Source organism: Bos grunniens, chromosome 23 (assembly GCF_055505025.1).
Source record: "Bos grunniens cultivar Pamir isolate PY7600 chromosome 23, Bosgru_T2T1.0, whole genome shotgun sequence".
NCBI classification, from domain to species: Eukaryota; Metazoa; Chordata; class Mammalia; order Artiodactyla; family Bovidae; genus Bos; species Bos grunniens.
Window position 1 is genome coordinate 52,400,367 of NC_141187.1, and position 20,903 is coordinate 52,421,269.

At 49.9% G+C, this 20,903-nt stretch overlaps 1 protein-coding gene and 1 long non-coding RNA gene across 9 annotated transcripts; one reads left to right on the plus strand and one right to left on the minus strand.

Annotated features, from left to right (window-relative positions):
- Nucleotides 1–858: 858 nt before the first annotated feature.
- Nucleotides 859–8,911, minus strand: LOC147347857 (uncharacterized). The gene is made up of 3 exons (XR_015152637.1): nucleotides 8,545–8,911; nucleotides 5,667–5,754; nucleotides 859–3,056 (listed from the first exon to the last, which is right to left on the minus strand). It is a non-coding gene; the product is annotated as an uncharacterized LOC147347857 (long non-coding RNA).
- On the plus strand, nucleotides 8,727–19,792 carry LOC147347858 (serpin B9-like). Of its 8 annotated transcripts, none has more exons than XM_086370469.1 (8): nucleotides 8,733–8,853; nucleotides 9,599–9,680; nucleotides 10,404–10,588; nucleotides 12,297–12,434; nucleotides 12,760–12,877; nucleotides 14,084–14,226; nucleotides 15,704–15,859; nucleotides 16,070–19,792. In XM_086370469.1, the coding sequence occupies exons 3-8, from the start codon at nucleotides 10,421–10,423 to the stop codon at nucleotides 16,469–16,471; spliced, it is 1,125 nt and encodes a 374-aa protein (XP_086226595.1). In that variant the 5' UTR covers nucleotides 8,733–8,853; nucleotides 9,599–9,680; nucleotides 10,404–10,420; the 3' UTR covers nucleotides 16,472–19,792. The 8 variants fall into 8 exon arrangements, with proteins under 8 accessions (XP_086226597.1, XP_086226595.1, XP_086226596.1 ...); XM_086370474.1 differs by having other exon boundaries at nucleotides 8,796–8,853; nucleotides 12,760–13,374; XM_086370468.1 differs by lacking the exon at nucleotides 8,733–8,853 and adding an exon at nucleotides 8,976–9,002.
- Nucleotides 19,793–20,903: the final 1,111 nt, after the last annotated feature.

Consider the following 20,903-nt stretch of genomic DNA (forward strand, 5'->3'; position numbering starts at 1 on the left):
TCACAGCCTCGACACAGAAGGCCCGCATGAGGCCCAGTTCCACCTCTGGGTGTGTCCCCAGAAGAACTGAGAGCAGGGTCTCAGACAGACACTCGCAGCCCCGTGTCTGCAGCAGTGTTATTCTCAGCAGCCAGGACTGCAGGCCTCCCACCCGTCCATCCGAGACAAACGGTAACAGAGTGTGGTCTCCACACAACGGAGACGCACCCGCCTTTAAGAGGAAGGTGAGCCGGACACAGGCTCTGACACGGATGACCCTTGGGGATGTGACGCCAAGTGAAACACACCCGTCCAAAAGAACAAATCCTGTGCGATCCCACTCACATTCTTGCCAAAATCTGTCCTCCCTTTCTTCCACAATCTCCCGAGTTTAAATTAAAGTGGAGGTAGCCTGGTTCAGGCTTCAGGAAAAGGGCAGCATACCTCTGACCGACTTCAGACCCTGGACCCTGCTGTCCCTCGTACCTGCCTGCAAGCATGACAATCGTTACCAGCAAGTCAAGGGGCACTTTACATACGAAAGTGCATGGGCCTTGGAATTTCTTAGCTCCTGATGTTAGGCGCCAGTCTAAGGAATCTTCTGACTCACAAGGTGAAACAAACAGCATTGTCACAGTTAAAGAAAAAACCGGAGCTGCGTTTTTTTCACTGAGCCGATGATGATATCAATGTGCAGCCTGGGATTATAAATGGCAGCTCCCATAAGCGCAGTGTGAAGTCTCAACAGCCCGGGATCCTTTCCTAGCTGGGGGTCCAGACCGACCTCATTCGGCATTTCCCAGGGAAACTCCAGTCTGGAGGTCGGCTGGGAACCCACCTCGGTGATGTGAGTGCTGTCACTTCTCTCTATGGTTTCTATTTCTTTTCTTTTTATACCTGCATGCTGAAATTAAGTCAAGGAATCTATTGACAATTAAACCTGTTCATTTGTGTGTAACAAGCTGGAATCCAGATTGCCGGGAGAAATATCAATAACCTCAGATATGCAGATGACGCCACCCTTATGGCAGAAAGCGAGGAGGAACTAAAGAGCCTTTGATGAAAGTGAAAGAGAAGAAGGAGAATTTGACTGAAAACTCAGCATTCAAAAAGGGAAGATCATGGCATCTGGTCCCATCACTTCATGGCAAATAGGTGGGAAAACAATGGAGCTGTGAGAGACTTCATTTTCTTGGGCTCCAAAATCACTGCAGATGGTGATTGCAGCTATGAAATTAAGACGCTTGCTCCGTGGATGAAAACTTATGTCTAACCTAGACAGCATATTAAAAAGCAAGACGTTTCTTTGCTGACAAAGTTTCATCCATGGAAAGCTATGGTTTTTCCGGTAGTCATATATGGTTAGGACAGTTGGATCACAAAGAAGACTGAGTGTCAAAGAATTCATGCTTTTGAACTGTGGTGTTGGAGAAGACTCCTGAAAGTCCCTTAACTGCAAGGAGATCAAACCAGTCAATCCTAAAGGAAATCAGTCCTGAATATTGGAAGGACTGATGTTGAACCTGAAGCTCCAATACTTTGGCCACCAGATGCAAAAACCTGACTCATTGGACAAGACCCTGATGCTGGGAAAGATTGAGGGCTGCAGGAGAAGGGGGTGACAGAGGATGAGATGGTTGCACCGACTCGATGAGTTTGAGCAAGCTCCAGGAGTTTGTGATGGACAGGGAGGCCTGGAATGCTGCAGTCCATGGGGTCACAAAGAGTTGGCCATGACTGAGGGGCTGAGCTGAACAGAACATGGGATTTTTCTTGTTAAGGAATCCTTCGAAAGGAAAATGAAGGTAAAACTTCTGGCAAACCAATTCAGGACATGGGGATTTAAATATGGCTCTTCTTTGCGGAGAACTGCGCTCTTTATCTGCAGAACTCTGTCCCGGATGGTAGGGCAGACAGCAACCCGAAGGCGAGCCAGCAGCAGTCGGGGCTCTCTGCGGTTCTCGGCTCAGACTCACCTGCTTCCTCAGCCACATCTCCCCCTGCTTACAGCTGGGTCACACCTGCCCTGTCCCGGGCATGTGGCTCTGAGGCTGTGAGGTTCTAAGAGCTGAGTGTGCGTGGTTCCGGCTCAGAGAAGTGTTGGCGGCTGGTGCACAGGGAAAGGGGCTCTCGCCCACCAGGGCCTGATGCCCAGAGTCACCGGTTATGAGCCCGGGCAGCCACGACTGGCTGCTTGTGAGTAATCAGGTGTCTTGGTTTCCGATAACCGATCACCACAAATCAGGGTGAATGTGTCATGGAACCTCGCCATATGCACGATGTTAACATATGCTCGATATCCTGCATATAATTCACATGTAATATGATCAACAACAGCAGTCAGTGCCAGGGTGTGTGCACGTTCGCCTGAGGTGCGTCCAGGGAACCCAACTGGGGTTCCCCGGGGTCCTGGTTCTGCTCATGGAGCAGGTAATCTCTGGCCAGGGTGGGGGTCGGGGTGGTGGGGGATACAGGAATCACCTATACTCTCATTGTGACAGAGTCTCCGCTGGGTCTGGAAAATTCTATGAAGTTGCTGGTGAACCATTTTCACTTTCATTTCTACATATGCTCTTCCCTGTATTCCCCAGGCCAGGTTAGATTCAGTCCCAAAGAGATTTTTCCTGTCTTCCTCCGGTTACCATGACTTATGCCCTCCTGGGCTGAACGAGTCTGTGACACCATTATCAGCTGGTGGGCACTGTCCCCCCTTGAAGACAGGTGGCGCGCCCGGAGGTATTTTTGTTGTCATAATGGAGGGAGGCGCAGCCTCTAGTGGAGGAGCACAGGAGCCACGTCAGGAACGGTCATCTGACCCCACTCGTCAGCCGTGCTGCCTGTGAGCAATGCTGGCCGGACACGGAATCGGGCCCCTTTCACGTCGGAACCCACCACATCTCCAGCACAGCGGTGTGTCTGGAGGTTTCTCTTCGGGGGCCTAGTGGGTGTCGTGCAAAGTCAGTGGTGGTATTTCCCATCAACAGTGGTGGAGGCAGATGTTTACCAAGCTTCCCATCACTTCTCACTGAAGTTAACGAACGTGACACGCAGTGTCTTCTGGAAACTGCCCACCAACTCTGTGGAGCAAATAGGTGTAAATGCTGTCAGGAAGTCAGGTTCAGACATTCGTGAAAAGGAAATACCAGCAACGCTAGCACATGTCTTAAACGCGGGCTGAGAGATACCCGTCTGACTCTGATCTTGCATTTTAATATTGCTTCTGAATTATGTCTGCCTCCTTTCTTGTTTCTGCAGCCCCCTCCCTGGCGTCACTCCCAATACACCCACCCCATGCAGCCCAGCCTGTGCGTCCCCCCGACTCCCTGTTCCCGCTGTCCTGTAGGAGGACCACCCTGGGTCCTCCCTTCCCAGCTCTCCGCTCCTGGGCAGGTCACCGCCACCCTCACCGCCCACCCAGGACCTCTCACCTCTTTCTGAGGCACACTGCGATTGCTTCAGTTCTGAGTCTCAGGGAATTTTACCCCTATCATTTGACTTGCTTCTTAAGTGTCTCTTTAGGTCCAACCTGGTCCTTTCCTCTGTGTCATAAATCCACATTAGGACTGAACAGGGTTTTTAGAGAGAAGCCTCTTGTGAAACTGAAGCTTTCAATCTGTGTAGTTTTCATAAAATTCCTTGGTCTGGAAAAAACCCTCCGAATGGCCATACTTGAAGTCCCGCTTCTCTGCCATGCGACACGCAGCGTGGTGGGGGTGGGGGGAGATTAGTGAGCCAGAGGAGGGGTCCCGGCCCTCTGACTGGGCTGCCTCTGTGACTCACATCCTTCCTCTCAGCTCCTGGTGCCATTTCGGGGGCTTGACCTCACTGGGGGTGGTGCTGGGTCAGCCTCGGGATCCAGGAATCTCCTGGTTAATCAACATTCATTTTTAACCATCAGCCTGATCTGTCTTTCAGTGTTGCCGAGCACTGGGACACCTTCCTGGGCTCGGGGCTCCTCCTCCCGGCAACCTCCTGTTTCGTTACAGAAGCTAAAACACTTGAGGACAGGGCTGCAGGGAGCAGGGGAGCCGACTGCCCAGCACTTTATGTGTGGAACCCCGGAACCACCGGGCGCCCTTCTCTGGGTCCCGTGTGCTGGGTGCAGGCCCTTCCCGATCTGGCTTGGATTTCAAGGCTCCTTCCTGCCACGGACTTCTCAGTCTCCTCCGGGACACACCCCCCGCCCCCACCGGCACCTCCCGGGACCTCCCAGGTCATTCTCAGAGGACCTGTTCTCTGACATCACTGGGAAGACCCGGCTCTAAAATGCTGTTTCCCTCTGCGTCTGGCTGAAGGGCTTTAACATTTGTGACAAAGGAGGCAAGAATATACAAAGCAGAAAAGAGAACCTCTTTAACAAGTGGTGCTGGGAAACCTGGCGAACCACTTACAAAAGAATGAAACAAGAACACTTTCTAACACCGTACACAAAAATAAACTCAAAGTGGATTAAAGATCTAAATGTAAGACCAGAAACTGTAAAACTCCTAGAGGAAAACATAGGCAAAACTCTCTGACATAAATCACAGCAGGAGCCTCTCTGACCCACCTCCCAGAGTAATGGAAATAAAAGCAAAGATAAACAAACAGGACCTAGTTAAACTTAAAAGCTTTTGCACCACGAAGGAAACTATAAGCAAGGTGAAAAGACAGCCTTCAGAATGGGAGAAAATAATAGCAAGCGAAGCAACTGACAGAATTAATCTCAAAAATATACAAGCAGCTCCTGCAGCTCAATACCAGAAAAATAAACAACCCAATCAAAAAATGGGCCAAAGAACTAAGCAGATATTTCTCCAAAGATGACATACAGAAAGCTTCTCCAGCTTCTAGAGAAGATGAGGGACACATGTACACCCATGGCTGATTCACGTCAACGTATGGCAAAACCCACCACAATATTGTAAAGTAATTAGCCTTCAATTAAAATAAATAAATTAATTTAAAAAATATTTGTGCATAATCACATGCCCCAGGAAGCCTCACCATCCCTTTAGAAATGTGTCCAGACACTGCGGTTGATGGTACGGACACAAAATCAAGTCAAGGAGAATGAGGCTGTCCTAAGGCCGGTCACCTAGTGGGGAACACGGAAGCTCCTCCGTAAAGTCTGTCCGGAGTGAAGTGTCTGCCGGGGACTTTCTTGGGGAATTTGTGTGTGGCTGTCACCATCTAGATGTTTTCTCATAACATTTAGGAAATACCTCTGAGGACTTCTGGTGTTCTCATCACCTGGGAGGCTCCTCAGGTCAGAGATCGTGTCCTCAGCCAGGTGCCCAGCGCCCAGCCCAGTGCCACGCTCGTGGGAGAGGCCTAGACGACCCTGCTGTTTGAGTTGACAGTCTTCCTTATGGAAGAATGAGGCACTCATGGAGGAAACAAGTTTAGAGGGAGAAAGGCCCTCAAAGTTACGGGAGAAACAAGTTTAGAGGGAGAAAGGTTTTCAAAGTTACGGGAAAAACAAGTTGAGAGGGATAAAGGCCTTCAAATTTAAGGAAAAAACAAGTGTAGAGGGATAAAGGCCTTCAAGTTCCGGAAACCTTTGCAAAACAGGGCCATTGCTCTTTGTGGGCTGCTGAGACATGGCATCTGAGTGCCCGCAGGCAGAGCTGCAGGCACGGTCTTTTGCTAATCATACCCGGACAGGACTCACTGGGCTGAGAGTTAGGAGGCCAAGAGGGACTGACCTTGGTGGTGGTGGGAGATGGTGCTCTTCCGGGTTACCCAGGCCTGTTAGGGTGTGCTTGCCGGAAACAAACTCCCTCTTCTCTAGAGCTGAAAGTCAGATAATGAAATAAAGCCTTTGAAAAACACGGAAACCTTCCTTCTGGACAGTGTTGGAAAACTTCCAAAAATGCTTCATTCTAGCGGCTTGGTTTTCCCTTTTTTTTGGCAGGATCCTTCAGATTCAACCACATAGGGAAATATTTTTCAGATACAATGCTACTTTGTTAAAAATAATCGCATACGGGGAATTAAGATGGAAAAGATAGCATTTCAAAATCTCTTGATTTTTAATTGATTGTTAAAAGGATTTGACGTTCCCTATGTATCTTTTCGGGAGTTCTCTGGTAGCTCAGATGGTAAAGAATCTGCCTGCAATGCTGGAGACCCAGGTTCGATCCCTGGGTTGGGAAGATCCCTTGGAGAAGGGAACGACCACCCACTCCAGTATTCTTGCCTGGAGAATCACACGGACAGAGGAGCCTGGCAGGATATAGTCCATGTATCTACTGTTGGGAGAAGAGGAAGAAAAAAATGAAAAGCTTTTTTTCTCATTTCGAGCTCAGGTTTTTCATCCTTGGTTAAACCCATCTCCTATCACGGGGATACAAGCCGGACGGAGGGAAGTCCCTCAGGCCTTGGCACACAGGGGCGGCCGCGTCCACGGTAGAGGAGAGAGCCCTCTTGTCAGGAGCGTGAAGGCCCGGGGCTGAGGATGAGCGGGAGAGGCCCCTGGCGCCGCTCACAGTGGGGGTGGGCGTCCTGCTGGCTCCCGGTGGGAGCGCCCTCAGCGAGGCCTGCAGCGCCCGGGCCCTGAAGCAGCGTCTCTGAGAGCAGGCAGAGGGTGGGGTGCCGCGTGGCGGGCCTGCGGGCCTCCTGCCTCTCCTCCTGGGGTCAGAGGCGTTCCCCGGGCGTCTGCCCTGACGGCTGCGAACATCAGGGGAGGCGGGGGCCGGCGCTGCGTCCAGGCGGCCCTGGATCAGGGCTCACCTGGACGCCCCATGGAAAGAGAGGCCCGCAGCAGGACAAAGCCCCCTGCCTCCTGTCCTTCCTGCGGACACGTCGAACAAGGCCTGGCTCCAGACTGGACGCTAACTCCTGGGCAGGCGGACAGCTGGCACGGGGGCCCAGGGATGGCCAGAGCTGCAGGCCTCTCTGGGAAGAGCACCCAATTCAGGGGGTTGGGGGGACCCCGACACCCTTCTCTTCCACTTCAGAGCTCTGGGCTGAGATGTGCCTCTCCTCTCACACACCACCTTCTGACTCAGAGGATTGTGCATGACATGAACAAATAAACATAATAAATCCAGCACTTGGCTGGGAGATAACTGAAATGAAAAAAATATTAAACGAGTTTAGGGCAAATCATTCTTTTAAAACCTCTGCTTGCTCTGGCTGTTTCCTGTCTTACCCTTGTGTTCACAGGGCAGGAACACCCGAGACTCTGGGATGGGTCCTGCAGTGTTTCTGCAAAGAAAACAGTCTGTGGATCGTCTTGAAGCAGAGCCCATCATGCACATGCTCTGAGGTGTGGGGGTGAGGAGCTGGGATGGGGGGTGATAAGACAGATGTGCGGGACAGACGAGGTCTGCTGGATTTTAGGATCTAACCAGTTTTCCAGGTGAAAAAGCCACCTACGTGTGAGAGGTTCTGAGCTGGGGCAAATCCGGAACCTGAAGTCACATTCAGGAGGTGCAGGGAGCAGGGGAGCCGACTGCCCAGCACTTTATGTGCAGAACCCCGGAACCACCGGGTGCCCTTCTCTGGGTTCCGTGTGCTGGGTGCAGGCCCTTCCCGATCTGGCCTGGCTTGGATTTCAGGGCTCCTTCCTGCCACTGTCTTCTCCTCAATCCCCTCCAGGACGCATTCCCCACCGCCACCTCCCGGGACCTCCCAGGTCATTCTCAGAGGACCTGTTCACTGACATCACCAGCAAGACCTGGATCAAAAATGCTGTTTCCCTCTGCGTCTGGCTGAAGAGCTTTAACATTTGTGCATAATCACATCCCCCAGGAAGCCTCACAATCCCTTTAGAAATCTGTTCAGACACTGCGGTTGATGGTACGGACACAAAATCAAGTCAAGGAAAACGAGGCTGTCCTAAGGCCGGTCACCTAGTGGAGAAGGAAATGGCAACCCACTCCAGGATTCTTGCCTGGAGAATCCCAGGGACGGCGGAGCGTGGTGGGCTGCCATCTATGGGGTCTCAGAGTCGGACACGACTGAAGCGACTTAGCAGCAGCAGCAAGGCTGGTCCTAGCGGGAACCATATGGAACAAGGAAGCTCCTCCATAAAGTCCATCCGGAGTTTAGTGTCTGCCGGGGACACCCTTGGGGAATTTGTGTGAGGCTGCCACCATCTAGATATTTTGTCATTACATCTAGGAGGTGCCTCTGAGCACTTCTGGTGTTCTCATCACTTGCGAGGCACCTCAGGTCGGAGGTTGTGTCCTTAGCCAGGTGCCCAGCACCCAGCCCAGTGCCACGTTCATGGGAGAGGCCGAGACGTCCCTGCTATTTGAGTTGACAATCTTCATTATGCAAGGATGGAGCACTCATGGAGGAAACAAGTTTAGAGGGAGAAAGGTCTTCAGAGTTAAGGAAGAAAAAAGTTTAAAGAAAGGTTTTTCAAAGTTACGGAAGAAACAAGTTTAGAGGGATAAAGGCCTTCAAAGTTCCGGAAACCTTTGCAGAACAGGGCCATGCTCGGCATTGCTCTTTGTAGGCTGCTGAGAAATGGCATCTGAGTGCCCGCAGGCAGAGCTGCAGGCACGGTCTTTTGCTAATCATACCCGGACAGGACTCACTGGGCTGAGAGTTAGGAGGCCAAGAGGGACTGACCTTGGTGGTGGTGGGAGATGGTGCTCTTCCGGGTTACCCAGACCTGTTGGGGTGCGCTTGCCAGAAACCCACTCTGTTTCTTCTCTAGAGCTGAAAGTCAGATCATGAAATAAAGATTGAAAAAACTCCACACCCCGGAGGCCTGGGTCTGCGCAGAACCGGAGCTCCCAGGGCAGTGGGCTGAACCTGGAAGTTGTGGGCGGGGCGGGTTTGCAGGCGGCCCCGCCCTTCGGGCCTTGTTCCCGGGGCCTCCTGGACCAGGGGCCACTCTGTGCTGGGAGCTGTGAGCATCTGGAGCTGAGGAGGCAGGTGAGCCCCTCCCGCGGGAGAGAGAGCTGAAGGGGAGCCCCGGCAGGGACTCGGGCTCAGGGCACGCCTAGAAGGTGGGGACTGAGAAGCCGCCACGCTGCCACCTGGAGGCAGAAGGGTGACTGCCTGGTTAAAGGATGGGGAGCTGGGTAATGGAGCTCGCAGAGGCCACAGGGCCTCAGAGGGGCTCAAGGGGCTCTCGGGTCTGGCGGGAGGATGAGCCGTGTCGGTCGAGTGTGTTTGAGCCCCAGGGCTGGGCCAGGCAAGAGCCCGAGTGAAGGGTCAGGACCTCCTCCGTCTGCCGCAGTGGCGGGAGGTGCGGAGTGGGGACAGTCCTGTTCTCAGGCTCCGAGCGGCAGCAGGGAGAATGTGGGCCAGACCAGATGCGGAGTCAGGGCCAGCCTGGCTGGAGAGCTTTAAGGGGACAGGAGGCGAGGCTTGGTGGTGGTTGTGGGGGGGCTGGAGCGGGCTGGGAGGACACGGGGCCCTCTCAGGGCCTGAGGCCAGCCGTGGTGTGAGTGAGGGTCTCGTTACCAAGGAAGGATGGCCACAGGTGGGCTGGGGGCTGATGGCTGTGCCACGTCCGGTTTCAGGTGGGCCGGGGCCACCCCGCCCACCTGCCTGACCCCCTCTGACATCCCCGCCTCTCCCACGGCCTCAGTGCTCCCCCTGGCTGCACCCCGTCACCCTGACTGTCCTCCCCTGAACCCCTGTCTTTCGTCCTTTCCTCTCCTGTGTCCCTCAGGACCTGGTTTCCAATGTCAGGCTCGGTGTCCGCTGGTGGCTGTTGAGGAAAGAAAGGAGGGAACCTTCAAATCCTGTTTCTGGTAAAGAAAGAACTGAAAATTTTAAAAAAGCACAGTGTCTGGGCCCCATGTCCCATGTCCGAGGGTCCCTGAGGGCTGGGAAGCGGAGAGCAGGCGCCCTGAGCTGGGTTGGGGTTCAGGGACACTTGCTGACCATCAGGACCCGAGGCCCGGCTCAGACGGAGCAGCCACTGTAGGTGGAAATTCCTCGCTTCACAGCCCATTTCCTCCCGGATTCCAGCCTGTCTGGCTCCAGTTCAGCTTCTCAAACATTTCTAAGCTATCAGCTGGAAAATGGGGAGACCTGGTCTGCTTCATAACTGAACATCTCCCAGGGATTCCTCAGGAGTATGTGCAAGAATACACGGGGCCTTGTGGGGACCTGGCAGAGGGCCGACAGGGCTCTCACGTGGGGTCTCTCCCCTCCTCCTCTCTAGCCCTGTCCTCCCCCTTCTCAGATGGGAAAGGACTGGACTTCACTGCTCCCAGGAGCCCAGCAGTGTGTGGGGGGGGGGGTGTGCGCCCCCGTTAGCCACTGGGGTTCATTCCCCGAGGCTCTCAGCTGCTTGACCTGCTGCCAGGACCACACGTCGTGACCTTAACCTTGGACTTCCTATTTGGACAGAAAGCACCGTACACGGATCTTGCTCCATAGACTATTTTGCACTCCACCCTGAAAGGACAGTGTCCTGTGTGAGGTGGGCGGCATTCAGAGTTACTGAGGGTCTTTCTCTCCGCTCTCAGACTCCAGACCTGGCCTCATGGACGCGCTCTGTGAAGCAAATGGCACCTTCACCCTCCGCCTTTTAAAGGCCCTGTGTGAACACCGCCCTTCAGAAAACGTGATTTTTTCTCCTGTGAGCCTCTCCTCGGTCCTGGCCATGGTCCTCCTGGGAGCCAAAGGGGACACCGCTGCCCAGATGGCCCAGGTGAGCCAGGAGCGGGGACTCTTTCCCGTGTCCTGTCCGCTCGCCCGCTGCATACTGCCTTCTCCAGGCCTGCCTGTGGGAGGGTGCGGTGGACGGGGTGCAGACGCGTGCTGCCTTGGGAGGGGCTGGGGCTGCCCAGACACAGGGGCCGGAGCTGAGGTCTCCTTCACCAAGGTTTTTCTTGGGTAATCCTTCTCCAGTTAATAGCCTGGATGTGACTATCAAACTTTTATCTTAATACTTTTATTTTTACTTAGGAAATGATAATGATTGCTTGAGATCTCAGCAGCTGAGCTCTGTCTCAGTTTGAGAGTACTGATGTTTGTACTAAAACTTGTAGCTGTTCGTTGGTGAGAAGGGTAGGTTAATAGGTATTTCAAGTCAATGATATACCACCATGCTTTCCAGCTGAGTCAGGGGATAAGCGGAAATGTGCAAAGAAGGTGCAAAGGCGTGGACTTTTTACCTGTAGAGATGCCTAGGTGTGAGTTAGCCTAGATGAACAGATACTCAGAAACATCCGCTCGAGTCTGTCCCGTCCCCAGGGAAGTGTCTAGAGCAGACAGAGGAACATGTGCAGGAGTCGCCCAGAAGGCGGTGTGGTCCTGCGGTCCACACGGGCCCCCTCACTGCCGGGCACCTTTCTGTTTCACTCTGCCTCTCCATTACTCTGAGAACCCTGGACGGTAGCGATTACTCATCGTAATAATTTCCCAGCTCATGTGTGAGAGCCTGAAGGTTGAGGTGTTGAGAGTGACTCTTTATTCCTGAGGAACTTTATGGTGTGTAGGCGGGCCCATGAGCCCTAGAGCAGCTTCTTGGGGGACCTGGTGTGTGGTGTGTCTGCTGTGACGTGGAGTGGGCCTGGCCTTCCTGTGCTGAGGTCACAGGCCCTCAGGGTGCGAACTCCGCCTGGCTGCCTGGCGTGTCTCGGGAAGGGCTCCCGGCCTGCGGGCTGTGGGCTCTGGGCGCCGGCAGACTCTGGAAGCACAGTCTCTGCCACTGTCGTTGTTCATACTCATTTCTCCTCGGATTTTAATGCCTTTATGTGAATCTCTCCTTTTTTTTTTTTTTTGGTAAATTTTAGAGTTAAGCTGTCCTACATTTAGGCACACTTACACTGTCCTTAGGATGCAGGATTTTAAAGCAGCTCCTTCTCTGAATTTCTCCAGTCCTTTCATTCTTTCCTTGTTACTCATCTTTAAACAAGGGAGATCAACTGAGACAGAAAAGCCAACTCTTTTACCCATTTCTGTTCTACTTTCTGTATCTTCCCCCTCTCCCGTGTCGTCTTGCTTCTCTGCTGCTGCTAAGTTGCTTCAGTCGTGTTCGACTCTGTGCGACCCCAGAGACGGCAGCCCACCAGGCTCCCCTGTCCCTGGGATTCTCCAGGCAAGAACACTGGAGTGGGTTGCCATTTCCTTCTCCAACGCATGAAAGTGAAAAGTGAAAGTGAAGTCGCTCAGTCGTGTCCGACTCTTAGCGACCCCATGGACTGCAGCCCGCCAGGCTCCTCCGTCCATGGGAGTTTCCAGGCAAGAGTGCTGGAGTGGGGTGCCATCGCCTTCTCCAGTATGTACTAAATCCACACTTAAAAGTCGTGTCCTTTTAGGAATATTTTGTAAAGTATTTGAGAAAAAATGCTGGTCACAAAACTTTTAGAAATTGAAGGGCAATATTGATCATTTTAAATTACTTATCTCGATAGGTGCTTTCCTTAAACACAGAGACGGACTTTCACCAGGATTTCCAGCAGCTACTTGTTGAGCTGAACAAGACTGACACTCAGTACTTGCTCAGGACGGCCAACAGGATCTTTGGGGAGAAGACATATGAATTTCTCTCTGTAAGTTCAAGCAACAGAACAGTACAAGTTGTGATCAAAATGTAGAGGGTGAGAGAAAGACCCCAGAGAACTGATACTTATGAACACGATTTTTAAAACTTGTAATTCTCTAACTATACTTTGAATTAGTTGAAATTTGACTATTTCTAAAGTGCATTTGTCCATTATGATTATTCATAGCTGAGTTCTCACCTGTTTATAAACGCTGATCTTTTCATATCTAGCAGACTGAGATGATCACCTTTAAGGGATTAATGGTTACTTTAATGTAATATATATACTGTTCAGAATTTTGGAAACTCACTGACCACTCTCCTCTCCAAAGACCTTTAAGGAATCGTGTCTTCGCTTCTACTATGCTGAGCTGGAGCAGCTCTCCTTTGCTGAAGCTGCAGAGCCATCCAGGAAGCACATCAACGCTTGGATCTCAAAGAAGACTGAAGGTCAGCGCTCCATGGTGGCTCCCCCACTTCTGCTCCTCCTGCTCCTCTCGTCCCTGGTCTTTCTGATGGTCAGCGCTGTGTTGTCTGGGCCCCATGGACCATCTGAACGTTAATGGACTTGCAGAGGTTCTGATCAGATGCTCGGGTTTTCAACAGCAGAGACTTCATCGTGTCCATTCTCCCCGGAGCAGAGTGACCGGCAGGAGCAGAAGCTCACAGGCCGGGCTTGCAGGTTAACACCTCACAGAGAAGCATCGTCTCCCTCGGGCGTGTGTTCTCGCGTCGCTGAATGCCGCATCTCTGTCGGAAGGAGCCCGGGGCCGCCTCTGAACAGCCTCTGTGGCCCTCCATCACACGAGACTGACCCTCTCCTGCTCCTTTCTTGTCTCCTGCCTCCACTCCTGTCCTAGAGCCTAGGACAGGCTGGACCCACGACAGGCCCGCTGCAGACCCTCTCTCGGGCTGATGGTTCTGCAGACTGAAATCACTGCATGGGGGTGGGTTGAGCCTCGTTCGCTTCTGTTCCGCAGGGTGTCCTGCTGTGGCCTTGGCCCCATGGTGGCCATGTGATGCTGGGCCCACACAGGCCCCTCTGTACCAATTACACGTGGTACCACTGAGAGCGATGACCCTTCCGCTAGTACACGGACCAGCAGAGAGCAGGAAGCGGTCTTTCCTTCAAGACCTAGCCGTCCTTGCCCTGTCTCTCCTCTGCCCTCTCGAGGCGTGAATTAGCAGGGGTGCTCTTAGTTCATTGAAAAGGCTTGACTGGACCTCCGGGGGAGAAAGGAGTACCTTTCACGTGCTCCCTGACCTTCTCTGACAATGTCTGGGGGATCATAGTGAAACCTTTGCTAGAGGCTTCCAGAAGTTTGTCCTTGTGATGGTGTGCCCTCTGACGCACAGTCCTGGAAGGCTGGCTCTGCATGTGGCCTCTCCAGCCCATCCATCATTTCCTGTCTGTCTCCACCCACCTGGAGCGGACTTATCCTTGAGTGATGAAGTGGTTCACGTCACCCACTTTGCAGAGGTCCTGAAGCACCGAGATCATAAACGCCACCCGTGTGTGTGGCTTCCGTTTAGAACAACCCAAACTGGGCAAATCTGAAAGCAGGACTTTGGTTCTAGACTACTAATCGGGATTTTCCAATGAGACTTATCAAGGGTTTTTTCTATCATGCTTTGTATTCTCTACTTCTCCCTAAGGTAAGATTCCAGAGTTGTTGTCTGCTGACTCCATTAATGCAGAGACCAAGCTGGTTTTGGTCAATGCTGTCTACTTCAGAGGGAGGTGGAGTGAGGAATTCGACAAGGCGTACACCAGGGAGATGCCTTTTCGAGTAAACCAGGTGGGGGAAGCTTCTGAACATCCTGAGAATTTGGTGAAAAAATTGAAAAATTTAACTTTGTAAGAGCATAGATCATTGGTTAATAATAACTTGAAACTTCACATTTCTGAATGAAATTTTAAACTCAGTGGTGAAGAACACCTGTTGCCTTTAGTCTTTTGCATTTTTTATTGCTCCTAGAGCCTTGATAACTTCTCATGAAGTCATTGCTGTATGAGTGTATTCATCCTACATTCAGCCTGAAAGCTCAAGTTTTTCTTTTAAGTCCAAATTGCTCAGATAGAAAGCAAAAAATGAAGAAGAAATCCAAATTTAAAACCCCCACAGGTGTTAGGAAAGTGTGATCTGGGTATTACTATGATGGGGGTGGGGGGGGGTGGGGGGCGGTCTGCAGAGGGAAAGAATAAGAAAATGTATTTCTTTAATCAATTATTTAAAAAATGAGAATAAATACAGACTTGATTTGCTATTAATTAATCTTCAAAAATTCAGTAATCATAGCTTTCTAATAATAAATTTTGACACAGACCTTAGTCTTGACATTGAGGTATAATTTCAATTGAGACAGGCATTAAAATAGTTTGTTAACCACTCCCCCACAGCCAGCACTTATAAAAATGCCCTTTTAATGCAATTCAGAAATTTATAGGAGTAAAACCCTTTTCTTCGAATACGGTATACTGTAAATAATCAGTCTTCTAGTTGCAGAGTGGGAGGGGAGCACTCCACAGCTGGCATGGATTTTAGAAATTTGTTTTAATCTTTTTAATAGATGACCTGTGTCAACCTGTAAAACTGAATTTAGTAAGGGTAGTATTTCAGTTAACTTCTGTGCACATATAGCACTTCTGTATTTTAAAAATTTATTTCCTCCAATTGAAGTTTCAGAATTGGTACAGTTGTGCTTAAATGCATGAAGACCCATATGGTTCTTTTTTTTTTTACTGTGCAGCACAGCATGTGGGATCTTAGCTTCCTGAGCAGGAATTAAACCTGCCACGCCTGCAGTCTAACCTCTGGGCCCCCGGAGAACCTCTCTCATGGCTCCTTGCACTTGTCACACTTTTCCGAGCCTGTCTACATTTCTGGACTGCACTGCTGTGAAACTCTAAGGTTTCATAAAACATTTTTCTAATTAAATAGCAGTGATTTTCATCAGATTCTATTGTTTCATTAGATATATTTACTGGGCATCTTTTAGCTCTGGAAATCTGACTTCCTTTCTGAGCACAGCAGAGCACCACATTTATTTTGCTGAATGAACCATCTTTCCCAGGCAGCACCGGTGTGCTGACGACAGGTGCCTTGTGATGGGAGCAGGGAGAAGCTGCTGGACAGTTTGTAGCACTAATCAGGGCGCGGATGCCATTTCCATCGGGGGTTCTGCACACCCCTCCATCCACCGCCTCTCCCAGAGACGGTGCTGCCTCCTCCGATGATCTGTGTCTGATTCCGGGTCATCTGTTTACTCCTGCAGAAGGAGCAAAGGCCAGTGCAGATGATGTTTCAGGACAGCGAGTTCAGACTGGCCCACATAAAGGAGGCGCAGGCCAAGGTGCTGGAGCTGCCGTATGCGGGTGAGGAGCTGAGCATGCTGGTGCTGCTCCCCGACGACCACGTGCCTCTGAGCTCGGTGAGTGTCCTGCGTGCCCTTCCTGCCCCGCTGGCCCTCGAGCCCCTCCTCCCGCTCTTGGGTGTACTAGCTCGGGTACCAGAGCACGAGATGGCACACCTGTCTGCCAGGTGACTCGGGGTGGAGGGGGGCGGGAGGGAGCCCTCCAGGAAAGGAGACTCAGGGCTGCCTGACGTTGCTGAATCCCAAAGTCAAATTCTGGCCTTTCAGGTGGAGAAACATCTCACTTGGGAGAAGTTCCTCGCCTGGACCCACCCTGACTCCATGAAGAAGACCCAGGTGTCTGTCTTCCTCCCGAAATTTAAGCTGGGGAAGACCTACAACATGCGGTCGGTGCTCTCGGGCCTGCGGGTGGCTGAGGCCTTCCAGCCGGGCCGGGCTGACTTCTCAGGCATGTCGCATGGCAAAGGCCTGTGTCTGTCTACCTTGGCCCACAGGAGCGTGGTGGAGGTGAACGAGGAGGGCACGGAGGCCGCGGCCGCCTCGGCCGCGATCGAGGTCGACTGCGGCCTGGACCAACCCCGGTTCTGTGCCGACCACCCCTTCCTGTTCTTCATCAGACACAACGGCTCCCGCAGCACTCTCTTCTGCGGCAGGTTCTCCTCCCCGTAGGGGTGCGCACTCCGTGCCTGCCCACCCTGCCCTCCCTGTGTCCCCAGGGCCTGGGCAGCTCCCAGCCTGAATGACTCACTAGCACACCCTTGCTTCTCCTCCAGGCTGAACCCCGAACGGGGATTGAGGGCCAGTAGACCTCAGTGAGACGCAGCCTGCATCCCGTAGGATGGTGGGCAAAGCGCTCCGTGGGCCGCAGACTCACTTCCCACTCACTCCTGAGTGGGTTTCTTTCCGGTTGCACTGTGTTCTCTTCCTGGTCACCTGCTTGCCTTAGCCTGTTTCGGTATTCATCCAGGCCACTAGCTGTCACCACCTTTTGATAGATTTCCTGGTGCTTGTGCTTTTTAGGAACGTTCCATAATGCGTATTTATTTTTTTGGCTGGGTAGCCCATGGGATGTCAGTTTCCCGACCATGGATGGAACCCATGGCCCCTGAGATGGAAGCTTGGCTTCCTTTCCATTGACCTGCCTGGGAATTCCCTCTTTAATGCCCATCTTATCTTTCTTTGACATTCACTGGTCACCATGAATACTGCCAACCCTGCATCAGGCCCTGGGGAAGGAAGTAGGGGGGTGTGACCTCTGACTCCTGACCCCATGGCAGAGGTAGGCAGCTCTGAGGACCACCAGGCTGGACTAGGTCCTGCCTCTAGGTTACCATGTGACCACTGGAAGGATCACATGTTTCCTCGTGTTACTGTATTTCTCCACTTCCAACTCTAACGGGAAAAATTACGTTCAACCCTTAAAGCTCATTTCCAATGTCATCTTCTCTGAGAGCTGTTTCCTTTCCTGCAAAACCAGAGGTGCGTCTTTGTACCCACACTGCCCCTTGGGAGATGGCACGTCCCTGACAGTAGCTCTTTGCATATTGCCCCTCTGTGTTTTCTGGCTTTAAGGCCCTTGGGGATGGGGCTGTGCTTCATGCATCAGGGTATCACTTACAGTGCATGGATAAGCAATTTGATGATGGGCTCTGTGACTTTAAAAAAAAGGATTAGAAATCAGTTTTTCTAATTGATAAATAATAGAAACAATTTATTGAAAAAACAATTTTTTTTTAATAATTTTTTTATTGAGGTGAAATTTGTAAAACCTAAAATTACCATTTTAAAGTGAATGACACACTGGTGCTTAGTCTGTTAGTGCTGTTGTTCAACCATCACACTGATCTCGTTCCAAATGTTCTTCATCCCCCTGTATCCACTAAGCAGTTACTCCCCATTCCCTGCTTCCCCAACCCGTGGCAACCACCAGCCTGCTTTCTATCTCCATGGATTTTCCTGTGCTGGCAATTTCATGTAAGCTGAATCATGCACGACCTCTTTTGTGTCTGGCCTCTTTCATCTCACATAATGCGTATTAAAAAGCAGGGGCATCACTTTGCCAACAAAGGTCCATATAGTCAAATCTATGGTTTTTCCAGTGGTCATGCACAGATGTGAGAGTTTGGACCCTAAAGACGGTGCCAAAGAATTGATGCTTTTAAACTACGATGTTGGAGAAGACTCTTGAGAGTCCCTTGGACTGCAAGGAGATCAAAACAGTCCATCCTAAAGAAAATCAATCCTGAATATTCATTGGAAGGACTGAGGTTGAAGCTGAAGCTCCAATACTTTGGCCACCTGATGTAAAGAGCTGACTCATTGGGAAAGACCCTGATGCTGGGAAAGATTGAGGGCAGGAGAAGGGGACGACAGAAGATGAGGTGGCTGGATGACATCACAGACTTGATGGACATGAGTTTGAGCAAGCTCCAGGAGATGGTGAAGGACAGATAATCCTGGCATGCTGCAGTCCATGGGGTCGCAGAGTCAGACATGACGAGTGACTGAACAGCAACAAAATGTGTTCAAGATTCATCCATGTTATAGCAGATGTCAGCAGTTCACCCTTTTTTGTGATTGAGTAATATTCCATTGAATGCAAAGAGCACATACTGTTTGTCCAGCCGTCCACTGATGGACATTTGTAAGTTTCCACTCTTGGTTCATTGTGAGCAATCCTGCTATGAACATGCATATACACGTATTTATTTGAGTATTTGCTTTTCATTCTTTTGGGTACATTACTAGGGGAAGTTGCTGGGTCAAATGGTGATTTCATGTTTAACTCTTTGAGGAAATACCAACGTGCGTTCCACTGTGGCTACTCTCCACTCTTGTATGAGGGTTCCAGGTTCTTCACAGTCTTACCAATGTCTGTTATCTCCTTTCTTTTAAAAGTATTAAAAGAAAGTGGGTAAGAAGTGATACCTCACTGTGGTTTTCATTTGCATTTCCCTAACGTCTAATACAGAGAAGGCAATGGCACCACTTCAGTACTCTTGCCTGGAAAATCCCATGGGCGGAGGAGCCTGGTAGGCTGTAGTCCATGGCGTTGTGAAGAGCCGGACACAGCTGAGTGACTTCCCTTTCACTTTTCACTTTCATGCATTGGAGAAGGCAATGGCAACCCACTCCAGTGTTCTTGCCTGGAGAATCCCAGGGACAGGGGAGCCTGGTGGGCTGCCGTCTATGGGGTCACACAGAGTCGGACACGACTGAAGCGACTTAGCAGCAGCAGCAGCAGCAGCAGCATCTAATAATGTTGTGCGTCTTTTCACGTGCTTACTGACCACTTGTATATGTCTTCTTTGGAGAAAAGTGTGTTCAAGTCCTTTGTTCGTTTTTTCATTGGGCTGTTGGTCTTTTTGCTGTCAAGTTGTAAGGGTTCTTTATATATTCTGGATGTTAGGCCTTTATCAGATTTGTGATTTGCAAGTATTCTCTCCCATTCTGCAGATTATATTTTCCCTTTCTTGATAATGTCCCTCAATGCACAGAAGTTTTAATTCAATGAAGTTGAGTTTATCTATTTTTTCCCTTTTGTTGCTTATATTTTTGGTGTCACAGCTAAGAATCTATTGCCCTATCCAAAGTCATGAAGATTTACAGCTGTTTTTTTTTTTCCTAAGACTTTTATGGTTTTAAGTTTTACATTTAAATTGTTAATCTGTTTGATATCTGTGATATGAGGTAGATGTCCAACTTAATATTTTTGCTTATTTCTTTGTGGTATTCTATTGATGAACAAATGTTTTCCCTGTAATAAAATTCAGGCTATTTTTGCTTATTTCTTTGTGGTATTCTATTGATGAGCAAATGTTTTCCCTGTAATAAAATTCAGGCTATTTTTGCTTATTTCTTTGTGGTATTCTATTGATGAGCAAATGTTTCCCTGTAATAAAATTCAGGCTATTTTTGCTTATTTCTTTGTGGTATTCTATTGATGAACAAATGTTTTCCCTGTAATAAAATTCAGGCTATTTTTGCTTATTTCTTTGTGGTATTCTATTGATGAGCAAATGTTTCCCTGTAATAAAATTCAGGCTTTCCCTTAGTGATTTCTACCCTGCTTTCTGCTCTCAGTGTTGGAATTATCTTCCCACCGAGAAACCAATTAGTCACCTATTTTTTCTTCTATGTTTTTCTACTTTTTAAACCAATTAACTGTTTAATCTGTCACTATTTTTTTGTGTTGTTGACATTCAGGAGAAAATATGACTTGGTTTATTTACAAATAGCCAAGTTCTCAACATTATTTGTGGAACAATCTGCTTTCCTCCAGCCATCTATTGTTTTCATCTTTATTCTTCTGTGTTGTTGCCAGAAAAAAAAGCAACCTAAAAAACTGAGTTATGTTTTATTTGGTGAAAATTTTTAGGACTTGGGCCCTGGAGGCAGCATCTCAAGTGACCCTGAGAGCACCGCTCTGAGGAGGCGGAGGTTGGAGCCAGGCTATATAGAAGCTTTGCAACAAAGGGCCAGTGGTCTTCAATGTCAAAAGTTTTTTTGTAAATTAAAGAAAAGCAGATAATCCAAGTTAAGGGATTAGAATTTAGTGCTTTTCCATGTATAGGGAGATGCAAGAGTCTGGCTCGCTGACATTGCTCCTGTGCCATGTGCCTCAGCTCTCTGGGATCAGCATCCTGTGTTTCCACATCCTGAGTCGCTCAGGGCTCACGGTAGGGAGTGTCTATGGTCTGCTGGCTGCTAAATGGCAGGTATTCTTTCCTTCCCGAGCACCCGTGGGGCTCACCAGGCAACACTGGAGGCCCGCAGTCACTGATGACTGACATCCTTGTTTACTGATATGGCAGGAAACATTCTGTTTCTTGGTTGAAACACCAACATAACAGTCATTGAAGACTCAAATCATATAAATATTCACCTATATTTTTCTTTAGTGTTTTTGTCATTTTATTCCTTGTTATTAATTCCCTTTGGAATTTATTTCAAAGTAACGTGAGAAACCAATTTTTAAAAAACTTTATTTATTCTTGATTGAAGGATAATTGCTTTACAAAATTGTTTATGAAGAAACCAAATTTTTAAGGTAATAAATTTTTTGTGTTTATTAAAAATAGTGAAGATATTAGTTAATTCA